Below are 23,994 nucleotides of genomic sequence, written 5' to 3'. Positions count from 1 at the left end.
GTCTGGCAGACTCATGCGTGGGCTCCTAAGGAAGATTATTTTTATAAATATGTTGTAAATAAGTGTATTATTATAAATTAAGATCTGTAGTAGAGTCTCCTGGGAGATTGAAATCCTCAGACACTATTTTGTCCTTGTTTTCAGTCCTGATGTCAAACTTTGCCCCAAGTTTCTCCTATTTGTCCCCCATAGAATCCAGAGAGACATTGTCAACAGATGCTGGCATGTATCATCTGAGAAGACCATGTGAAGGCACCTCTTATTTTGGGTACAAAGCTGTTGTGGCCTGTGTTGGTACTGTAGGTGTAGTTGTGGGGGCAAAATAGACCTCTGCCTTTACTGCAGGGTCTCCAGGTTGGCATCGTTGTTTCCTTGTGGCTTGTGAAAATCTGCTTCAGGTTCAGTGGTTTTCTGTAATCAATTACAGGCTTGCTACCCAGTGCCTGAGAAAGTGTAATGTAGATTGTCCAGTGTGGGCTGTAGATTGTACTTGAGTGATTTGAGTTGTGAGCTCTAGTCCAGGTGACAACTGGTGGGGTTTCTGTTTTTGTGGTCTTTTAGGAGGTCTGTCTTGGGAATCGATCTGACTCTTATTGATTTATCAGTTTCATTGGTGGGTATTTCAGTCTCCCGAATGCCTGGCTTAATTCCATCCATGGAGCAGTTTGGTCTAGGACAGGGGTAGGCAACCTTGGCTCTTTCTTTTATGACTCGTGGACTTCAACTCCCAGAATTCCTGAGCCAGCATGGCTCAGCTTGGAAACCTCTCCCTTTCCCCTCAGCATGGCTGGCTCAGGAATTCTGGGAGTTCATAAAAGAGCCAAGGTTGCCTACCCCTGGTCTAGGAGTTAAGGCACCACACTAGAAAATAGGGAGACCGTGAGTTCTAGTCTTACTTTAGGCATGAAAGCCGGCTGGGTGACTTTGGACCAGTCACTCACTCTCAGCCCAATCCACCTCACTGGGTTGTCGTTATGGAGGAATAGAAGGTGGAAGATGTGTTGAATATGTTTGCTGCCTTGAGTTATTTGTAAAAACAATAAAGGCAGGATACAAATAACAAATAAATGAATTAGAACAAATGCAGTTGTAGCCAGCATAGATTGGTGATGTTTTTTAGGTAGCATGAAACTTACGAATTGTCACACATATCTAAATGTTTTCAATTTCTGTTCACAACGCACCAAATCTTTGCAGTAGTTGACAGTTCCTGGTTTGTTTGTTTTTTTAAAAAAGCAAAATCGACAGACACAAGCTTGCCCCATAAGATTTTTCTAGAGGTTTAATAGCTGCTTACCCAATACTGTGGCCATGAGTAAGTGTATAGTCCTTAAACAACAACATACAATCAGGAGAACAAAATTCACACGGTGTTTCATTCATCAGCTTTGATGCCAGGAAAAAAGGAGTTAGGATACAGATTATTGCAAACTGCATAAACAAAGCTCCAGCCGTCATTTCATAGTCAAGTCATTAAGTTTCTCTGAATTGCTTGAATATCTTTCCCCTTAATGTAATGGTTAAAATAATGTATAATAATCACATCTTAATAGGCAACAACTTTGGGCTAACCTAGTCTGGACTCAGAAACTAAAATGGTCAGGTTAATACATTAGAGTAAGATATTGAAGCTAAAGTCTAGAACCCAGAAAACAGAAGCAGACCACTTTGTGTCCCTGAGAATCATCATAAGTCAAGCTCAGTTTCAAGGATGATCAGAAAAAACAGGCTGGCATGTGGTTAAATCCCTCTGAGTCACTCTCTGGATTCTGTTGACTCAGCCAATCAGCGTCTGATGTCTGAAGAGTGTTTTTGATTACATATTTCCAAGGCAGTGAACAACAGGAACAGATGAACAAAACAGACATTACATTATAAGTAAACAATGAAGTGGTAACAGCAACAAAATTTACAGAAATGGTTAATTCTAAATTCTTCTGGATGAAGAACGATCCCAGTTAAAGTTAAGTTAAATCCTGGGCCATCTATTAAATGGTTTTGCAACTTTTGCTTAATCTTAAAATTAGTTAGGGGAAATCACCTCGAGTGAAAATGTCCAGCAGTTCAACCTACAATCTTGTTGAATTCTTCGAATGAAAGTGTTTGAAGAACTGACGGAAAGATTATTATTTTGGGGGCAGTTTTAATTTTGGCCGAGAAAGGGTTTGAGAAACTCAAAAACCTAAAACTGTTGCAGAGTTTTGGTTGGCTTAATAAAGAATGACTTGTATGGAACTTTGATTAATAATAATAATAATAATAATAATAATAATGATAGTAATAGAGTTCATTGCATAAATCAGTTTTGGGACAGAGGTAGTCTTGTTGAAGTCAGCTTTCTTAGCTCCAACTTTAAACAATACTCCATTTTTTTAAAGTCTGTGAGATGTATTGATTGCCTGGTGTGATTCTTGTTAGTTCATAACAATTACAAAATATAACAATAATACTTTTTTAAATAATCTGTTTTTTTCTCCTTTTTCTAATAATAGATAAGTGCCCAAGGAGGGGTTCTGCATGCAGTTCAAATTGACAGTCCCTATTTAACAAAGGATTATTGCATCTATTACAATTCTACCTGGACGTCCCTTCCTGATAGTTTATCTAACATTGTAAGTATTTATACACTGTTAAGAACTGAATGAATTTCAGGTGGGGACTGTTGTCAAGTTTCACACATTGTGCCAAGCTGTCTTTATTTTTCTTTAACCCATTGTGATACTAAGCCACAAGGCCGGGATTCCTACATTACTTATTTTATTAAGCAAATTTATATAGCCGCCCAACTCACACGTTGATGACTCCAGCCAGTTTATAAAATTTTTAAAAATCTCCCATATAATAAAAAACTTTAAAAAAAAAGAACATCTCCCACTCTCCATGGTAGCAACTACAGAATCAAACCAGCCATTTGACTGTCTCTATTTCCATTTGTGGTCCCAGGCTCCTAATAAAACCATGTTTTCAGGGGCTTTCAGACAAAACAACAGGGTGGGGTCCAACCATAGCTTGACAGGAAGGATGTTCCATAAAGACCCTGGAGAAGGCTTTTTTTTGTTGTCACACCAGGATTACATGCTTAATTGATGGGACCTGTAACATGCCTTGTCTTCCTGTCCGAGTGGTTGAGTGACTCTAATAGGGAAGAGGCCATCCATCAAATAGCCTAGTCCCCAACCATGTAGGGCAAGGGTGTCAAACTGCCGGCCCACAGGCTGGACGCGTCATGACAAAACCACGTCCACCCCATTGCTGGCAATGGGGAAAAAGTTCCGATATGTCACGCGACGTCACATGACGTCGCAAGTTTGACATGTCTGATGTAGGGCTTTAAAGGTGATAACCAGGACCTTGAATTATGATAAGCAATAAGCCAGCAAACCATGTTAGTATAGTGCAGGAACATACTCAGAAGTATTTGGCATCCCTTTAAAAGATGTCATTGGCCAAGCTACAGTGCGGTATAGTAGAATTGTAAGGAAACAACGCAGGTAAGTCTGGATTCATACATGTAGTAGAAGGACGTGGGAGTGAAATAATTGAAAGTGATAAGATTGGGCTGGGTGTAGGGACGCTGGGAATACCATCCTTGTTAAGTTTCTGTAAGCAGAAAGCTAGCACCGTAGGAAAATGTTGGATTTCAGTTTTACTTGCCTTTCAGATGCAAAGGCAGAAAGTCGGCTCAGGAAACAGGGACACTCAGATAGGACCTGGCTGCAGCTCTTTAAAGCAGCTGCGTCTTTCCCCAGAAACAGTTGCAGGCATGAGAGGAAGCTTTAGCGCTTTAAGGGACTGCAAACTGAGCTTCAGGAATGCCTCCCTTTGGAATCTGAAGCCCTGCACAGCTCTAGCCTCTAACACAGGGGTGTCAAACTCAATTTGATTGAGGGCCGCATCAGCATTGCGCTTGCCCTTGGGGGGCCGGGTGGGTGTGGATGGAGTGGGTGTGGCCTACTGGGTGGGCATGGCCAACTCTACATTGTTCGCGTCAAGGGTGCCTGTGGGGGCCTGGGCAGGAGTGGGACAGATCTGAGGGTCTCTGGCAGAAGGGGGTGGGACCGGGGCAAGCGCCAAGGCATGGTCCATTTCTTCATTCCTCACAAAGGGTGACACCTCCCAAGCATGCACCCAGGGGGCGGGGCCGATGCAGCAGGGGCTGGTTCCTCGCTGTTTCCAGACGGCCTTGTGGAGCTAAGACTGAATGCCTTTCAGCATAGATGGCCACCACAGAATTGTACATTGGCTCCCGGCCGGCCTGGGCCAAGGCCAAGGCAGAGGGGGCCGTTCCCTCACTGTTTCCAGGATGGCTTCGCGGGCCACATGAAACCACTTCGCGGGCCGCATCCGGCCCCCGGGCCTTGTGTTTGACATGTCTGCTCTAACAGAAAGACAGAGACCTTTGAAAAGAGTATGTCCTCTTTGAATTCTCACAAAAGGCATTTACTACTCTGTGTTTCGGACCCAGGGTTTTAATTCTGGTTCCTGTAAATAATAGGAAGTGAGAAAAAAGGTTTTAAAAAAACCCCATTCCAGTTACGTTGCGGAAATCTCTTGCATGTTTGCTCTTTAATTTTTGGTTTCCTTTTTCAAATGACTTATTTTTACGGTCTTTCAGGCCTATGCAAGACTGGAGTTTTTGACCCCCAGGATGCTCTGCAGCCCATCGGAGGTTACGCAAGACATCAGGAACAAAGCAATCGTAGTGAAGAGGGGAAATTGTACTTTTCTTGAGAAGGCGGAAATTGCTCAGCGGTTCGGTGCTAAATTACTGCTGGTGGCTAGCGAAACTTCCATTGTAAGGTCCAGTTTTTGCACAGTTGATTGCTTTCTGTCGGTCTTTTGGAGTTTGGAAACTGATTTGTCCATTTTTTTTCAATTGTTATTAGCAGATCCATGTGATTTGGATCAACGTTCACCGATTATTCTAGTAGGTTAGGCCTACTAGAATCTGAATCTATGGTATCCTATGTAACTTTTAAGCAGTATGTTGTTTAAACACACTAGACCAGGGGTAGGCAACCTTGGCTCTTTTATGACTCATGGACTTCAACTCCCAAGACAAATTATTCTACGATTTTCTTTATCTTTTATTAAGTGAAATTATCATTCCTGGATTTTCAGCTAACAGGGACCCCCTGAATGACTGTAAATTAAAAAAATAGTAATTATAGGTAGTCCTTGACTTGCAGTCGTTTCGTTTAGGAGTTTAATTTTCCATTTATCCAGATAGGTTTAACTTAAGCCCCGTGGAGTCTTTTCAAGAGCTAATGAAGGCAAAGAATGAAGGCCAAATTATATATGATATATGAAAAGCCAAAATGTCTACATAATGGATAGTGGTGGAATTGGGGGGGGGCTCTGTTAATAATGGTATCTAGAAAAGATGAGAGGAACTGGGAGCCGTTTTCTTGAGAAATGTCTGTGATTTAATAAGTCTTGGCTCGGGTAAGCAGAGACAAATTTATTTCCCATTTTTTTTTAGCGTTCTCCTGGAGGAAACAAGACCCAGAATCTGACCATTCCTATTGCGCTCGTCAGAGACACAGACATAAAGGATTTGGAACAGGTACTTCCTTTTCACCGTGGCTTTTTGGGTGTGTGAGCGAGAAAAATAAATGGACTTCTATTGGAAATTAATAGATTTTGGTTATACCCTGCTTCCATCTTTAAATATTTAGTGATGCACCTTTAAATATTTAGTGACGCACCCCGCAGGCGATATCTTTGCGTTATTTTGTGTTTCTGATTAATACTTTGGGGTTGCGGGTTAGTTAACTTTATTTTGAGGAGTGCTTTACCAAGAAGTCCTTTCTTTTGCTGATCTATCATAGTTGGGTATTTTTCACCCCCCTGGTGGTTTCCTTAAAGCAGGGCTTTTCAACCTTTTCACCCATTGTACCACTTTTAGGATATGGCAATATCCAAGTACCACCAGTCGCCTAGCAAGGTGTCAAAAACGTGATAACCCCCCCCCAAAAAAGGAAAAAAGTGATAAAGTACAGGTAGTCCTCGACTTACAACAGTTCGCTTAGTGACTCTTAGAAGTTACAATGGCACTGAAATCCTGGGATACTGTGACCGTCATAAATACGAATCAGTTGCCAAGCATCTGAATGTAAATCACAAGACCCTGGAGATGCTGCAACATTCCAGCTGATTGGCGCTTCTTCAGGGCTCAGCAGATGCGCCAGGATCAGCGCCGAGCTCCAGCTGGAGCCTGGCGTTGATCCTGGCGCTTCGGCTGAGCCCTGACAGCCCTGCAGCTCCAGCCATCTCTCGCTCAGGCTTGTGCGGTGCTGCCACCGGTTCAGCTCCTTCCCCTCCCCCACTACCACTTTTCTAGGATGGTCGCGTACCACCTGCCAGGTGCCAATGTACCACAGGTGGCACCCGTACCACTGTTTGAAAAGCCCTGCCTTAAAGAGACTGAGTAAAGCAAGAAACCTTCCTGAAACGAGCATTATACATGCCACTTCAATGAGATTTTTGCAGCATTTGTCTAGATCTGGTCTGCGCCCATGGGCGACTCTCCTCCGGGGGACCTGCTGGTCAGGGGGCCGTGGGGGGAGGCAGGGCTAGGGCGAGGGTGCGCGTGCCCACAGAGAGGGCTCCGAGTGCCACCTCTGGCACGCATGCCATAGGTTCGCCACCACTGATCTAGGACATGGCATATAATGGCAATAAAGGTTATCTTTATGTTAACAAAGGCAGGGTGACCATGGATGGGTTGCAGGAAGGATGTTTAATATTCAACCAAAATTTCTAACTGATGTGTTTCTAATTTTTAGAGTCTTGGAAGAAATGTTAACGTGGGATTATATTCACCACCTAGCCCGTTCTTTGATTATAGTATGGTGATCATTTTCCTAATCGCGATGTTCTGTGTGTCTCTTGGAGGCTACTGGAGTGGTAGGGCAGAGCTGTGAGTTTAATTTTTACTGTAATACGGAAAACATTTCTAAAGCTGACTGTTAGCATAGAATTGCATCCGTTGGGCTTCCATTCACCCTGCGAATTCCTTGCATGCTGTTTCAGTCCTTTAAGTAAATGTAACAACAGAAGAATGGGTATTGCCCGGAGTGGTTTCGATCTGAGATGGGCAGCAAATAAATTTAATAAATCTGCTAGGTGGGCTCCAAAAAGCTAGAGGCATTGTGATACCCACACCCACCCCTTGAAATATCTGTGCAATGTGCACCATCTGTTCACACACAGCCAAGAAGTAAATATCAAAAAAAAAAATGTGTCTTTGAAGAACAGAGACTGGGAGGGTGTGTTTTTCTCAAGAATTATAAGAGCACTGGGGCAAAGCTGCCCAGATAAAGAAGTTATCATCTGTGGCAATTTCCTAAGTGCTTATTTTTGTCCACCCAGTGAGAAGCTGAAACGAGGCCCTAACCCCGGAAGCAATGACTCATTATCGGATGAAGAAACTCTTACTTTAACCCCTTTGACAGTTGTCATATTTGTGTCCTTCTGCTGCATTATGCTGGTCTTGATGTATTTCTTCTACAAATGGCTCGGTAAAAAAAATACGAATTTATTTAGCCTGGGATTGGAAGGGAAAACTTGTGGCCGGATTGCTAGACCTCTAGCCAAGGAGCAGACAGGGTGCTGCATACCTGAAGGCCTTTGTTATTTTAAAATAAGTGCTGGAGAGATGGATTTTGGCCTCTGTTACTTCCGGAGACAGCTTTGCATGCCCAAAGTATTATGGACATTTAAAACAGCCAATCTTCCCAATGCAGTTTAGGCAGATGGTTCGCGACCCCAAGGTGCTTTTAGAAGCATGTTTTGAGTAACTTGTACAACAGCCCTGCGTGGCGGCAGTTGTTACAATTCCCCTATTGTTAGGCTGGCTGTAAGCCCTGGAGGGAGAAATCCGTGGTTTGCCTAAATATTGTGTCTGAATGTGATACAGGATACTTCCTCAAGAAAATGGATAAATGCAGCTCAAAGGGAGGAAGAATAAAGGATACCTCTGTATAGACCAGGGGTGGGCAACCTTGGCTCTTTTATGACTGGTGGACTTCAACTCCCAGAATTCCTGAGCCAGCCATGCTGAGGGGAAAGGGAGAGGTTTCCAAGCTGAGCCGTGCTGGCTCAGGAATTCTGGGAATTGAAGTCCACGAGTCATAAAAGAGCCAAGGTTGCCTACCCCTGGTTTAAATATTTAAATATTTTTTCCTCACGATCACGTGATAAAAATTCAGGGATTTGGATAGGAGTAGGCAACCTTGGCTCTTTTATAACTCATGGACTTCAACTCCCAGAATTCCTGAGCCAGCCACGCTGAGGGGAAAGGGAGAGGTTTCCAAGCTGAGCCATGCTGGCTCAGGAATTCTGGGAGTTGAAGTCCACCAGTCATAAAAGAGCCAAGGTGGCCTACCCCTGGTATAGGTAGTCCTTATTTAGTGACTGCCTTGGACAACGGTTCCCAGTTAATGACGGTGATGAAAAAATTACATTTGTGAACAATCCTCACATTTATGTCCTTCGCTGGTCTGTAAAGAAAAGGAAAGCTGAAGTAATACCATCAGCATACTCGTGGTTTCACTTAGCGAGCACTTCGCTTAATGACTGAGTTTGCCGGTCCCAATTATGGTTGCTAAATGAGGACTACCTGTATCCACGTTTATATGAATTTCTCTTTCCCATTACTGAAAGATTGATAGTCAGCTGGTTCTAGCCAGTTTGTTTGTAACCACGTTCTTCTGCTTGTTCTCCTTTCTCGTCTAGTGTATGTTGTCATTGCCATATTCTGCGTAGCATCTGTTTCGAGCATGTACTGCTGTCTTTCTGCCCTGCTGAAAAAAATACCTTATGGACAATGCAGGTAAAGCGCTCGGATTATACATGACTTTTTAAAAAGAAGGCAAAAATAATTCCTTTTGCAGATGAAAATTAAGTCACGGTGACATCTCAGTTTGGCCTCCAGCTGGTCAGTCTTTGGATGCAGCAGATTGGTTATTTAGTGATGGATGTGGAAAGTGTATCAGCTGTCACCTTGGGGTCTTCAGATCACTTCCAGGTCCACAAGAGATTAACTGGGCCAATTAAAATGGCACGTTCCAGGGATCTTATGGATCCAGAAGAAACCTGGTTGAGGAACGTCTGGTGGACCGGTCCACTGATTGCCTACTTCACAACTGGCAACAAGTGATCTGGGCTTTTGACCTAACAGCTCCTACGTGGCTGATCTCGGTTTGCTCCTTAACTTATCAATAGAAGAGAATTTCTGTGGCTCAGGGTTGAACTGTGGGGTCCTTGGTGCTCTCTGAGCTTGGCTGTTTTCTTGCAGACGTTTCATTGCCAACTAGGTGACCCTTCCAACATTGATGATGTTACCTACTTGGGCAATGAAACATCTGCAAGAAAACAACCCGGCTCAGAGAGCACCAAGGATCTCCTTAATTTACGGAGGAACTTCAAGAGATGGAGAAAAACAGCTCCTGGTGGAGAAAGACTAGACCTGAATCTGTTCGAGCCCAAGTAGGAGCTAAAGTGATCAGAAAGCCGACAAGGAAAAATAAATCTTGAGAACACATTTTGCAAAGGTAGAAGGGATCAACTATTAGTTTATAGAAAGATGTGAACAGAATGACTCAGAATTAGTCACGGAGCTACCTGGCGATCACAGGTGTCTGCAGGCATTTATTTATTTATTGTTTAGTCAATGTAGAAACCACATGCCAGAATATCTATAGGCAGCTCACCCTTAACTTGAGGAAACAATAAAGAAAATTGTCCAGACAAATGAAACAACAAGCAACCCACTCAGGGTTCTGCAACCTCCCTATCCCAAGACCTGGGAGAACTCTCAGTTTTTTTTTAAAAAAAGAAAAAAATATATATATAATAAAATCAATGGGGGAGATATCTGGGGAATCTCCACATCCACACTGATAAGGAAATAGGGACATGTGCCCTGTGACCTCACAGTGCAAAGCCAGCCTCTTCGTTTTTATTTATTTATTAAATATATACGCCAGCCGTCTTCCAGTTGAAGTGAGCGTACACTACTAATATTCTTGAGCTTTGTTTCGGTATAACTTATATCTCAGATGGAAATGGGGGGAAAAAAATCCCTGAAATGTGTTGAGTGGGATACTGAACTGGCAAGGCTGCCTTTGTTGCTGGAAAATGTACACTTGCATCCTGCATTTGCCATGCTGATCTGGTGTTGTAACTGTATTGTTTTAGGTTTCCCTGCTGGAACCGCGCCCTTGAAGTGAGACTCGTTTTCCTCTTTCTGTTTTGCATAGCACTGTCCGTTACCTGGGCTGTGTTTCGGAACGAGGAAAGGTAAGTAAAGTATAGAGTAGGGTAGGGTAGGGTAGAGTAGAGTAGAGTAGAATAGAGTAGAGTAGAGTAGAGTAGAGTAGAGTAGAGTAGAGTAGAGTAGAGTAGAGTAGAGTAGAGTAGAATAGAATAGAATAGAATAGAATAGAATAGAGCTGGAAGGACCTTGGAGGTCTTCTAGTCCAGCCCCCCACTCAAGCAGGAGATTAAGCTTTGAGAAGCCAACAAAAGTGAAACCGGGCAACAGATGACAGGTGGAGAGACACGCCTTGTCCCTGGCTGAACCCAGACAAGTCCCAGTTGCGCCTGCATTTTAGGGCCCTGTTTATACCTGGGATCCAGCACGGGCTCACCTAAAAGTTCACTGTCCCCAGCCTTCTGGGGAGGGGGCGAGGGTGGTATCCCGAGCGCTTCTTGGGCTGTTGGGGCTGCTTGGAAGGCAGAATAATGATGATGATGATGATGATGATGATGGTGGTGGTGGTGGTGGTGGTGGTGGTGGTGGTGGTGGAAGGGACCTTGGAGGTTATGTAGTCCAACACACTGCTTAAGCAGGAGACCCTTACAGAACAGCAGAGTTAATATAGAATAGAATAGAACAGAACAGAACAGAATAATAACTTTATTGTCACTTTGAATGTACACTAATCGGCATACATGAAAAGGAAATTTCATTGCATACAGCTCTCATGAGAGCTAGTTTGGTCTAGTGGTTAAAGCAGCAGGCTAGAAAGCAGGAGACTATGAGTTCTAGTCCTGCCTTAGCCATGAAAGCTGGCTGCGTGACTTTGGGCCACTTACTAGGCGACCGTGAGTTCTAGTTCCACCTTAAGTATGAAAACCGACAGGGTGACTTTCGGCCAATCACCAGGAGATCGTGGGTTCTAGTCCCGCCTTAGCCATATGAAAGCCAGTTAGGTGACTTTGGACCAAGTCCCTCTCTCTCAGTCCAGCCCACCTCACAGGGTTATTGTTGCAGAGAAAATAGGAGGAAGGTGTGTTGGCTATGTTTGCCCCCTTTCTTTGTAAAAATAATAAACGCGGGTCACAAATAAATAAAAAATAAAATAAAGTGAAGAATTTTAGGTTTTTCCCCATGTTGGAATAAGCACCGCTAGAGAAAAAAAATCATGTCTTCTGCTGTAGAAGAGATTCGGCAAAAAGGCACCAGGGTGTATGGGCGATTGTGCAACTGAAATCTCACACACACACACCTTTTTCCCATCCACGCACAGGTGTACCCGCTAATTTAGCTCTCCCGCTCTCCCCTGTGGAAGTCTCTGCCAGGATAGCTCTTCCTCCCCCCCCTCTTTAAAACAGCCAAAATCGTGTGCATTTTATAATAATAATAATAATAATAATAATAATAATAATAATAATAATAATAATAATAATAATAATAATAATAATAATAATAATAATAATAATAATAATAAAAATAAAAATAAAGTTAGAAGGGACTTTGGAGGTCATCGAGTCCAACCCCCTGCTCAGGCAGGAAACCCTACACCATTTCAGACAAATGGCTGTCCAGTCTCTTCTTAAAGACTTCCAGTGTTGAAGCATTCACCACTTCTGGAGGCAGGTTGTTCCACTGGTTAATTGTTCTAACTGTCAGGAAGTTTCTCCTTAGTTCTAGGTTGCTTCTCTCCTTGGTTAGTTTCCATCCGTTGCTTCTTGTCCTGCCTCCAGGCGCTTTGGAAAATAGCTTGACTCCCTCTTCTTTGTGGCAGCCCCTGAGATACTGGAACACTGCTATCATGTCCCCCCTCATCCTTCTCTTCATTAAACTAGACATACCCAATTCCAGCAACCGTTCCTTATATGTTTTAGCCTTCAGTCCCCTAATTGGTATCCATGTCTGTATTTTAAATTTTCAAAAGGGTGAAAAGTGAATTTTTTTTTTTAGGCCAGGAGCTCAAGCCCATAAAATTGGCTGTTAATTCACCCGTCTTATCAAAGCAGGACTGAGTCACCAGGGACAAGGATCAAGGTTTCTCTTTTTTGATAACATAGTTTTAGATGAGATGGAGGCCTTCACTTGCCCAAACCTTCTGTGTGCGTATTTATTCAGAAGCCTCTGCCGTTATATGCTCAGGGGAAGTTTATCTTTTATTGAGTGTGTTGAGGATTACAGGTGAAATTTAAACAAGTATGTGTAGTGTTCTTGTTCCTGTGCTTAAATGTAATTTTTTTTTTTAATTTTAGCTGGGCTTGGATTTTACAAAATATCCTGGGAATTTCTTTCTGTCTGAACTTTATTAAAACGCTCAAAATGCCCAACTTCAAGGTACAGTAACTTATTTAGCTAAACTATATGGACACAGTAAATAATAGAGTGAAGGAAAGGGAGTATTTTAATTTGCCACCAACTGTAGCCTTACGTTTTGTCTTTAGAGCAGCTCGTGAAGATTTTCCCCATTACAGTTAGATTTCTTTGCGAAAAATTGTTAACGGAGGTGCTAGATTTCAGCTGCTCTTACACAGGCAGCAAGGCTGAGGAAGGAAATGTGTTTTCAGCCATTATTAATAGATGTCAAAGAGAGAGGGATACAATCATTGGGTTATATCGAAATAAAAAATACAGCACTTATAAGGGAAAAAATAGAATTTCTACTGTTGACTTGAAGACCTGAACGTACATTTGAAAGTGATAGCAGGAATGTGTGGGATGGTTGTTTTTTTTTTTAAAAAAAAAATAGATTAATATATATTAATATAATAATAGATTAGAGTTTCCTTTTCTAAAAATCAATTGGCTATATGTACTCTGTTTTTTACTAAACCACAATCTTTGGGCTAAATCTAGAGTAAATCGTACTTGGAGTTAACCCACTGAAAACATCGGACAAGATAACCTCCAGAAAAACTAATCTGTTTATTCTGTGGCCAAAGAATTTTTACTTATGCAATGTTTATGGCCACTACTAGAAAGACCGTAGAAAAGAAAACGAATCTCAAATGTGGAATGGATGTCTTTAAGTTTGAAAGGGTTTTGCAATATATTTTGTTTTTGTTTTTTAAATAAACATCTGTTCTTTGTTCTCTAGTCATGTGTGATTCTTCTAGGTCTCCTTCTTTTATATGATGTATTTTTTGTCTTCATCACACCTTACATTACAAAAGTAAGTATGCAGGTTTTATAATGATTATTTTCCTCATGCAGAGGGGATTCAATTTTTGATGTAGCGTTTTTATGAAAAATATGCTCCAGTTTAGCGAACGTTTTAAGTGTACAAGTCCAACATTTTGATTTAATCGGATCCATACCTGGTGTAGAATAGGAAGACTAAGCAGTACAGGTACTGCTTTCGCTTAAAATTATTTCTTTAGCGACCATTTGGAGTTATAACAACTCTGAAAAAACTGACTTACAACAGGTCCTCACAACTGCAGCAATATTTCCACAATCACATAATCAAATCATTTTGACAACTGGGATATATTTATCAGGATTGCAGCATTCCAGGATCTTGTGATCACCATTTGTGATCTTCCCAGCCAACATCTGGCAAGCAAAGTCAATGGGCAAACCTGAGATTTGGTTAAGGACTACATGATTTACTTAAGAACTCTTTTAACAACCATGGGGAAAAAGGTCGTAAAATTGTGCGTGACTCGCTTAACAGTCTCTGTGCTTAGCAACAGAAATGTTGGTCCCAACTGAGGTCTTAAGTCAAGGACTACCTGTAGAATATTGGCTGTTGTTCAATGCCACCAGTTGCCTTTGTGTGGCACTGTGACGCCATTAAATTAGATTAAGGTCTAGATAAAGTGAACTACATAATATCCCAGACTCTTAATTCCAGGACTTTTAAATATTCCAAACAATTTATTTCAGGTCTCAAAATACAGAGACTAAAAGTCCATTATTTATTTATTGTATAAACATTTGCATATCTACTATATTTATCTTCTGTTTATTTTATTTTATTTTGAAATGTGTGTTTAGGCTTCATGTCCGTTTTGGTGTTTTGTTTATGTGTTTTAAGTGTCCTGTCCTGATGGAAATTGCATTAAATGGTTTGATGCTCGTTTCTAATGAATTCATGAAATATACTTGCAGCTAGCATTTCCTGTAAATCGTATAGAACCAACTGTGTTATCAAGTTTGTTCTGATTTTGCTCTTTTTAATGTCGTCATCCCACGTTAATCTTTACTGGATTATGAACAATCCTGGTTCCTAATTCATTCCGTTTTATATGGCTTTGCCAGGGAGTGTCCTGGTCAAACATCTACTGAAAAAAAAAAATGCATTGAGTTTTAAATGCCTAATATTTAAGTATTTCCAGAATGAATGATTCAGCATCCATATTCTTTTTCAAACTTTCAGAGTGGAGAAAGTATCATGGTTGAAGTGGCACTCGGACCGCTTGAAAGCAGTGAAAAGGTAGGCATATTATCTTTTGAAAAACCAATCACTTCTGTTTTGACAGGTTGGGTTGTATTATAATATTGCACTTGTTTTTCATAAATACGCAATCCTGGCTAAAATCATCTTAGAGACCTCTTAAACCAGCGTTGCTCAGCTTGGCAACTTGAAAATGTGCGGACTTCAACTTCCAGAATTTCTGGCTGGAGAACATCTTTAAGTTGCCAAGGTTGAGAAACATCGTCTTAAACTTTTGGGGAGAGAGAAAATGAATGCAAGATTGGTCCTTTTCCTCCTCCCATGTAAAGTGTGCTTGGATATTGCCCTTAATATTCCAATATAAACTGCTTAAAATCTTTTTTTTCCAAGTATTAAATGCTTGTTGACTTGGGTTTGATCCTAGAATGATGGAAACTTGATGGAAGCCTCTGCTGAACAATCAGCTCCTCATGAGAAAGTAAGGATTGTGTTTAAGATACATTCCGTGGATTTTCAATGGCCTCCTTTGAAAAAAAAACCACAACAATATTCTTTGGGGCAGGGGGAAAAAAAACCCGATTCTCTGTTCTCTCCATGTTAATTTCTTCAGGATTTGGATCTAAGTGTTGCCCAATCAATTTTGATCAAGCTAAAAATCTTCTCTCTCGTTTCCTGGGGTGCATTTTATCAATCATTTGTCAGTGGTGTCTTGTCTGCTATATACAGATGTTTCCTCTGTGGCATTTGTGTTTGATCATACTTTTGCACACTCTGCATCTTGGTTACTGTCTTCTGAATGTAGGTCCTCCATAACACGTTCTATGTGAACTAGATGAGTAAATGATTCTGATAAAATGTTACTTTTCGTGAAAAACTCCTTTTAACACAGAGGTGTTAAAAACAACTGTCTTTCAGTTGCCGGTGGTTTTCAAGGTGCCCAGGTTGGACTTTTCGCCAGCAGTGTTGTGTATGAGACCATTTTCATTACTTGGATTTGGTGATGTTGTTATTCCAGGTAAGCGTCTCTTTCAGTTGTGGTGTCTTCTTCACCATCCTAACATGGTGCTTGGGGCAACACAGGGAAAGAATTCTTCATACAATGACCGTGTGGGACATTTTAAGTCTATCTATAGATAGAGCAAGTTTCCAGGTTTCTTAACCATTTTGTCCACACAAACACACTCTATACATGTATATTGTATGGAAGAGAGAGACCAAGTTTACTCTTCTGGTTTCATTGTTTTTTTTCTCATTAAGTATGACCATTATTGTAACAGAGCATCTGCAGAGTAAGTTCTAACGTAGCTAAATGCTTAGGTTTGGATGCTTGACAACTGACTCACATTTATGACGGTTGCAGCGTCCCGGGGTCATGTGATCCCCTTTGGCGACCTTCAGTGGGGAAGACCAGATTCACTTAACAACAGTGTGACTAATATAAGAACCGCAGTTGATTCACTTAACAAATGTGGTGAGAAAAGTCGTAAAATGGGGCAAAACCCACTTAACAAATTTCTCACTTAACAACATACATTTGGGGCTCAGTTGGGGTCTTAAGTTGAGGACCACCTTTAGTCCTGTTGTTTTGATGACTTCCCGACAAAATCTCTCTGACCTGTCTTTCTTTCTTTTTTTAAGGTCTCCTGGTTGCGTACTGCAACAGATTTGATGTGCAAACCAGCTCTTCCTCTGTGTATTTCATTTTCTGCACCATAGGTAATCTATCCCAATAATTATTTTGAAAAACAGCGTTGGGAATGCCCCCGGAGGGGAGATCCGATCCTACTCTCTTGGCCTTTTAGGAGAAGCCTTAAAACCTGGCTCTGCCAATTGGCCTGGGGTCCTGATGGAGGCATTCCCTGTTGTAGGTGTTTAGTGGATTAAGAGATTATTTCACCTCTACCCTGCTGTATGTTGCTCTTTCCTAGCTATCTTTGTTAGTTTTAATGAGGTTGGAGAGCCACCATCCCGGATGGGAGGGCTGAAGCGCAGAATACACCTGGACTTTCTATGTAAACACAAGAGAGCTAGGTCTGGCCCTCTTTGAATGCTTAGGGCAGGGGTCTTCAAACTTGGCCCTTTTATGACTTGTGGACTTCAACTCCCAGAATTCCTCAGGCATGCATGTGTGCCTGGCTAAGGAATTCTGGGAGTTGAAGTCCACAAGTCATAAAAGGGCCAAGTTTGAAGACCCCCGGCTTAAATCTAACAAGCAAAATGGAGGCTGGCTGAGGAATTCTGGGAGTTGAAGTCCACAAGTCACAAAAGGGCCAAGTTTGAAGACCCCTGTCTTAAATCTAATAAACAAAATGGAGGCTGGCTAAGGAATTCTGGGGGTTGAAGTCCACAAGTCATAAAAAGGCCAAGTTTGAAGACCCCCGGCTTAGGGCCTTATCTAGTAGTTTCCATATGAAAGCTGTCAGTCTGGCGAGATTCCTTTTTAGAGGCAGAAAACAATAAAGTAGTCAGCTCGAACTTTATATACGTGGGTCTTGTTTGCGCCCGATGAGTACTCATTATACTCATTATTTTAATGTTTTAATGTTGCCATTTTGGCTTGTTGTGTAAGCCGCCTAGAACCGCCTGATGGTGAGTTGGGTCAGCATACACATTTAATAAATAAAAATAAATTACCACGCCTAGCCTAAACCAGGGCGCCTAAACATCTGCGACGTTCAGTGACATTTTTTTAAATGTTTGCCTTGTTCTGCAGCTTATGGTGTCGGCATGGTGCTCACCTTCGTGTGTCTAGTATTGATGGGGAAGGCTCAGCCAGCTCTTCTCTATTTAGTGCCCTGCACGCTCATCCCTTGTGTCCTGATTGCTTTGTACCGCAAGGAGATGAAAAAATTCTGGAATGGTAACAGCTACCAGGTAAGCAGAGACTATCCGGGTACCTGTGAGTAGATGCTGCTTATTCTTCATACAAAGGGCACAGCTTGTGAGATCCAGAGGGACCATAATTGTTGGGTTAGGATTGGCGAGTTCAGTTCAGCTCTTGGTTGTGATCATTCTCTGCCCGATGTTGAGCCACTCAGTGCCCTTTAATCCAACATACCTCACAAGACTGTTGTGACTGTAAAAATAATGTTGAGGCCGGGATGCTACCCATGCTGCCTTGAGCTCTGGAGAAAAGGGGAGATAATCAGTCTAGTAGTACGTATGTGTGCCTTCAAGTAGTCACTCTGGACTCCTTGGGACGGCTTGGACAAGTCCCTGCAGTTCGCTTGGCAACATTTTTGGAAGCGTTTTTGCTGTTGCCTTCTTCCTGGGGTCGAGAGAGAATGACTGGCTCCAAGCCGTCCAGCTGGTTTTGTGCCTATGGGAGGATTAACGCTCACAGTCTCCCTGTTTTTAGCCGGGTAACTTAATCCGCTATACCAAGCCGGCTCTCTCGTAATCTAAGAGCAAACAGAGTAAATCTTCCCAAAATACCTTGCTGAAAGAGAATCTCTTTTGAAGGAGACCAGTGGGTCTGAGAGGGTCAGAGCCAGTTTGCAATGCCCTTTGCCCCCTTCCCTCGGTCCACTCCCACAACCACTTCCTGGCTGCGCTGTGCTTTATTTTTTGCCCTGCCTACACTGCTTTTCTGTGCATCTGACTCTATTCTCCTTTTGGTTTGTGCCTCTTCTTTCCATGTCCTCGACTGCTTTGCTTTGGGCTATCTGCATATCTATCTGCCTATTGGCTTGGCTGTTCTGTAGTTTCCCCATTCCAGATGTTGCTGTTTTTTTGCCAGCACTCTACTCCCTAATCTTTGCCCAGTGGTTCTCCATCTCATTTGCTGTTCCCCAGCCTTCCTCTGCATTTGCAGCCTTCCGGCAACTCTGCTCGATCCTGTCCAATCTGTTTTCACCTTCTTCTCCAGCTCCTTGCCACCTTCTGTGGTCTCTACCTCCTCTCATGCCCCCTCCTTTTACAGGGCACGGATGAGATCCTCAAACTGATCAATGGTGTGTATCCTTAATGGGGGTCAATTACCTAGGTATAGCGCAGTGGTTCTCAACCTGTGGGTCGGGACCCCATTTGGGGTCGATTGACCATTTCATGGGGGTCGCCAAGCAAGGCTGTCCGCCATTTTTTTTGTCCGCCATTTTTCCCCCCTTTTCTGGCAGATGCCTTACCTCCCTTGGGCTGGGCCAGCTGGTGGTCGGCCTGCTCCGTCTCTGCCGCTTGCCAGCTATGCCTCGGCCGGCGCAGGGGGCGGAACCATGCATGTGCGGCGCTCCCGGGCAGGGAAAATCCTCGACTTACGACGGGTTGGGTAGTCCTCAACTTACGACCGGTTTAGTCCTCGACTTACAACTGGTTTAGTCCTCGACTTACGACCGGTTTAGTCCTCGACTTACGACCGGTTGGGGTCGCGGCATTAAAAAGGTTGAGAACCACTGGTATAGCGGTTAAGACCTGTGAAATCCTTCCCTCTTCCGATTTTAAAACAATCCGGTTAAAGACTGACACGTTGATTCCAGTGTAAGCTTTTGTGGGTCATAGTCCATTTTGACAAAGGTCCGGGGTATAATTTATATATCCGGGGCATGTGAAACCTACCCAGCTGTAGTGAGTGGGTGGAGAGAAGAAAAGAGAAGAAAGGAAAAAGGTGGAAAAAAGAGGAAATAGAGACAGAATTATGTTCTGTCTTGACCCAAACCTACTCAGCAATAAGATGTGACACCAAAGATTTGAAGGCCACCTGATGATTGGTCCTGTTTTTGATATTACCCTGGATATCAGAGATTTTCTTGTGAGCCTGCTTCCTGTGAACTAGTGAACTCACAGCTCTGTTCACTGATAATGGAGGATCGTGCAGCTGGATGTTTACACAGTGGTCTTCTGAACCTTTATCAACTGGGGAAGCAATCATTGCTGTAGGGACCAAAGCAGTGTCGCTTAGTTCAATATGTACTTTGTGCCTCTTTCTCTGGTCTCTCATATGGGCTCAGCTGGGAAATAAAGAGGAAAACAAAAATGCAACACAATTCATATTTCCAATCGGAGCCCCCCGGCCCTACTCCTTCGGTCCCACTTCTAAACTAACAACTGACTACTTGTATCTTGAATTGCAGGTTTCATTATTTAGAAGTACTTAAAGTTGCCATAGCGATAGTTTCATATGCTTTTCTCAGCAAGCAAGGATTTAAATTGCTTTGAACTTTGGATCTTTGTGTCAGCATGACTTAGTCTGGAATGAAAATTCTAACTCACCGTATGAGAATTTGAAGGCAGTTCAAACAGGGCTCAGTTCAATGAGACCTTTAATCTAGTTCGGTAAGTTCTCAGCGGCAAGACATCTTTTCATTTGGCTTGATCCTATCCACCTTGCACTTTTTCAAAGCAAAAGTCCACACTTTTATTTCCTGCCAGTTCAGGCTGCGTGATTCAACCAGCTATTTAACATTCAACACCAACAAGGGGAAAAGCCACCAGAATCGATTAACTGTCAGGTAAACTGTCATCCAAATTTGCTGAGTGGGAAACCCTGGATTCATACTTTGGAGGCAGTTCTACTTCCAAGTTACCTGCACTCAAATTAATGCTCGTTTTGCCAGAGGAGGTTTTTAAAAGGAGTGCTCTCTCGGGGAAAATTCAGTTGTTTTGTTCTCAGCCTATTTGAGATGTAAACAAGTCTTCACTGCGAAGTGTAGTGAGCGATCTTGCGATGCCGTTTCTGAATAAATTTCCCAGCCAACCAGGTTTTGGCAAACATACCCAACGTGTTTACTAACTAAGCAGTGATTTGATGAATATAATTCCTTGTTAAGTATTTTTGGAGATCTTAAAACGGCACTGATCTTGATATTTGAACCGATATACTCCTGCCTTTTCGTTGTTGCATTCTCATTGTCCTAAATTATAGTGGCACAAAGTGATACTATTTGGAGCTTGCTCTTTGGTCCTATTTCTAGTTAGGCATGTGGCTAAATCTGAATAGAATCTTTGTGGGGTTTCCTGAAATCTGCTTTCAGATCTTTGGAACCTGTTGCACAGTGAAAGCTGAATAATCACCAGGTTTTGCCTACTTGTGTTTTTCCATCCAGCCCTTTTAGGCTAACTTAGCGAGGATGATAAATGCTGAATCAGCCAATCAGCTTAGAAAATGTTATAAAAATAATCTGCAATGTTATGGGCTTGGTGCTTAAATGGAAGCAGGTACACCAGATATTTTTCTCTCCCTCTAGAAACTTCCGTTGTGAGCTCTGCCTCACAATAAATTCTGCAGCTTTCATGTTCGTACGCTGCCTTAAGTACACCTGTGGTAGAAAGGCAGGGGATAAATTGAAGGAATAAGTATATTTTGTCTTTATTTTTATTTCTGCTGGTCGTGGAAAAGGATAGCGAAATCCTAGCTAGCTTCCTCTGGCCTCTTTGGAATGCCAGACATTATTTCCCACATATTTTCAGATCTGACTTTGCCTGCCCGCCATAGCGACTGTAACTGGTTCCTGGAGGCTGATTTTTACCATCCACAAGTGGCACTGGATGCTTTTACAACTTGTGGCGTTCACACATTCCGAACTCTGAGGTTGCCGAGCTGGCCTCCTCTCCACTCTACTCCCCACAACAGTGTGCCTCTGTTTTTGAGTTGATGGAGCCAGCTAGCAAATAAAAATGAGCTTGAAGGTTTAACCTCGTCCACTTCCCGCCTCCCCACGTTTACTTTTGGCCTGAGTTGGCAGCATGTGGTTTTTCAGTCTGCACTTGGTTTGCTTCTTGACATGGAAAGAATTGGACATGAACGAGGTCAGTGCCAGATTTGTCAGGCTGGGTCTGCTTGCCCTGTCCTTCGGCTTAGTGTAGGGGTTACATGATTTCTTTCTTTCCTGGATCTTTTTCTGGGTTGGGATGCTGTTTTTGCAAAGAGAGCGTTCATTGTTTTTCCAGCCACATTTTTGGGAGACTTCTTGTGTCGGATGTGTTAAGAGCCAGATGTTTGGGCATTTGAATGAGTAGATCTATATCTCTCTAGCAGCATCTGCTTAGATCGGGGGTCAGCAAATGTGGCAACTTGTGGACTTCAACTCCCAGAATTCCTCAGCCAGCCATGTTGGCTGGAGAATTCTGGGAGTTGACGTCCACAAGACTTAAAGTTAGGGGTGCTTGGTGCTCTCTGAGCTTGGTTGCAGACGTTTCATTACCCAAACTAGGTAACATCATCAGAGCTAATCATCATCATGAACATCAACATCATCACCAGCGCTGATGATGTTACCTAGTGTGAGTAATGAAACATCTGCAAGAAAACAACCAAGCTCAGAGAGCATCCAGGACCCCTCATTTCAATCCTGAGCTATAAATATTCTCTTTTATTAGTCTTAAACTTGCCAGATGTGGAGACCTCTGGTTTAGATGCCCAGTTTTCTGCAACAGGTGAGCTGCAGGCTACCCTAGCCTCATGTCTTGAGCCAGTTTAAGGTGAAAAATGTATCCCAGCTCTGACCATGCGACAGATTCAGATTTATTTGGCGTCTGTCCCTGTTTAAGAAAGCCGTAGGAATTAACTCACATAGGAAAGTATTTGACTCATTAAAACAGAAGCTTAAAAAAAAAAAATCACCCTCTTTGGCTTCACAGTTTTTCTGGCAAAAATACATTGCAGAGAAACACTCCCCACCTCCCCCATTAGCTTTTAGAAAATATTGATTAACTTCAAGAGAACTAATGACTTACCTATTTGTTGGTTCTTTGCTTTCTGGGGAGTTATGCGTATTTTTTGTTTTTTTTTTAAGTCCCCAGGTTTTTTCTCCAACACTAAAATATCAGCTGCTGATTTTGTGAGTGATGACAGCTTTCTTTCTCTCATAGTTGGATAGTAAGAGTATATATTTAGTAAGAGTGAAAATACTTTAGGAATATGTAGACCAGGTTCACGTTTGCTTACTCGGGATTTATTGACTAAATATTAATTCAAACAATTTGCTATGTCCCAAGCTAACCACTTTTTTTTTTACTCCTGCAGTTATCTGCAACCAACCATTGTTTTTTATAATTATATCCAATGGATGCTTCAGTTTTCTTCTTCTGCTTCTGGCTTTAAGCAGAAATGGATTTTTGTCCTCTTCCCATGAATCAATTTGTTTTTAGAATCTCCCAGCAGTTTTTAATTACAGCTTGTCTACCGTAATATAGTTTTTAATGCTTTCTTAAACATTTCCATAAATGTGCTATGTGTATGAAGTACAACAAATTGTTTCTGGCTGAGAACATATAATGTTTTTGCTCAGTTTATTTTCCAGGGATTCCTTAAAAGAAGAAGCAATCATTTTTAATTTTCAGGTGCAAATTGTTCTACTCACTCTTTCCAAATATATGAATTTGTAAACTGATAGTAAAACTGTAGTGTTTGTTTTGTTGCTTCGGAACAGAGGCTCTGATTATTCACTTAGACAAACCTTCTTTATCTTTGGTTCTGGCTGAATAGTATCATATTTATTATATTACGATCCTTGCAATTGTCTAGCAGAAATACAAAGCCAGCAATTTGATCACTAACATACCATTTCTTTGATACCCAGGTGATGAATTCTGCTTCTAATGAAGAAAACGCCACACAAGCCACCCAACACCATGAGGGACAATAACGCATCACCAAAAATAATGTACTATGATTTTCTACTCAAATAATAGAGACTGGTTTAATTTTTAAACTGGAATATTTCATACACTTTATTATGAAAAGAATCACCTTTTTTTACACTTGCACATATATTTTTGTGAAACGTTTACTATTGATATTCTCAGAATTGCTAGAACATGTTGTCTCTTGAGGTACCAAACCATATTCAATAAACCTGTGCCTTGCTTCAATTCAAAAGTTTGTGGCCTATGAGATAGATAGTATTTCTAATCAATCGTCCAGTTTGCTCCTGGATCCCAGGCTTTCCACCTAAATCTTTATTTTGAAGCATTTAGGAGCAGAATAATGCAGACCAGAAGTGTCTTATCAGAGGTCCAGTTAGCAGAAAACGCCATAGGTTACTATGCAAATACAAGAAAGAAACAATGGGCAACTAAGAGTTTCATGCAACCATGTAATCCCATGAGTACAGTTCCCAGAAGTCCAGGTTGATGCCAATATTCTGCAGCAAAATATATATTTGATTGCATCCAATGATTGTTCCCCAAAAGAGAAGAACAGCGGCATTGAGGCCTCAACCTTCCCCTTTTTTAAGCTTATAAAACCCTAAAAAAACCAAAAACCTGAAATATTCAGCCCTGCCCTTTCCATTTTATAGCAAAGTCACTGTCACAAATATTTTTATCTTCAGTGGCTGAAAGAAAAAAGACACACAACGCGTGGCCTCAAAATGGGTCCTCACCCGGATAATAATAATAATAATAA

The 23,994-nt window shown here is 42.0% G+C and overlaps 1 protein-coding gene across 1 annotated transcript; it reads left to right on the top strand.

Moving 5' to 3' along the window:
- Positions 1 to 2,492: 2,492 nt before the first annotated feature.
- Positions 2,493 to 23,459, top strand: SPPL2A (signal peptide peptidase like 2A; the record flags this gene model as incomplete). Its single annotated transcript, XM_015822747.2, has 15 exons — positions 2,493 to 2,612; positions 4,616 to 4,795; positions 5,483 to 5,566; positions 6,789 to 6,922; positions 7,375 to 7,523; positions 8,740 to 8,836; positions 10,204 to 10,305; positions 12,511 to 12,592; positions 13,353 to 13,427; positions 14,637 to 14,693; positions 15,079 to 15,132; positions 15,570 to 15,669; positions 16,293 to 16,370; positions 17,368 to 17,528; positions 23,168 to 23,459. Coding segments are annotated over 15 exons (1,539 nt in total), but the record flags the coding sequence as incomplete, so codon positions are not given.
- Between the last annotated feature and the right edge of the window lie 535 nt (positions 23,460 to 23,994).

Source organism: Protobothrops mucrosquamatus, unplaced genomic scaffold (genome assembly GCF_001527695.2).
Source record: "Protobothrops mucrosquamatus isolate PMUCROS unplaced genomic scaffold, P.Mucros_1.0 scaffold1662, whole genome shotgun sequence".
NCBI lineage: Eukaryota > Metazoa > Chordata > Lepidosauria > Squamata > Viperidae > Protobothrops > Protobothrops mucrosquamatus.
This window is presented reverse-complemented; position numbering and strand designations above follow the sequence as displayed.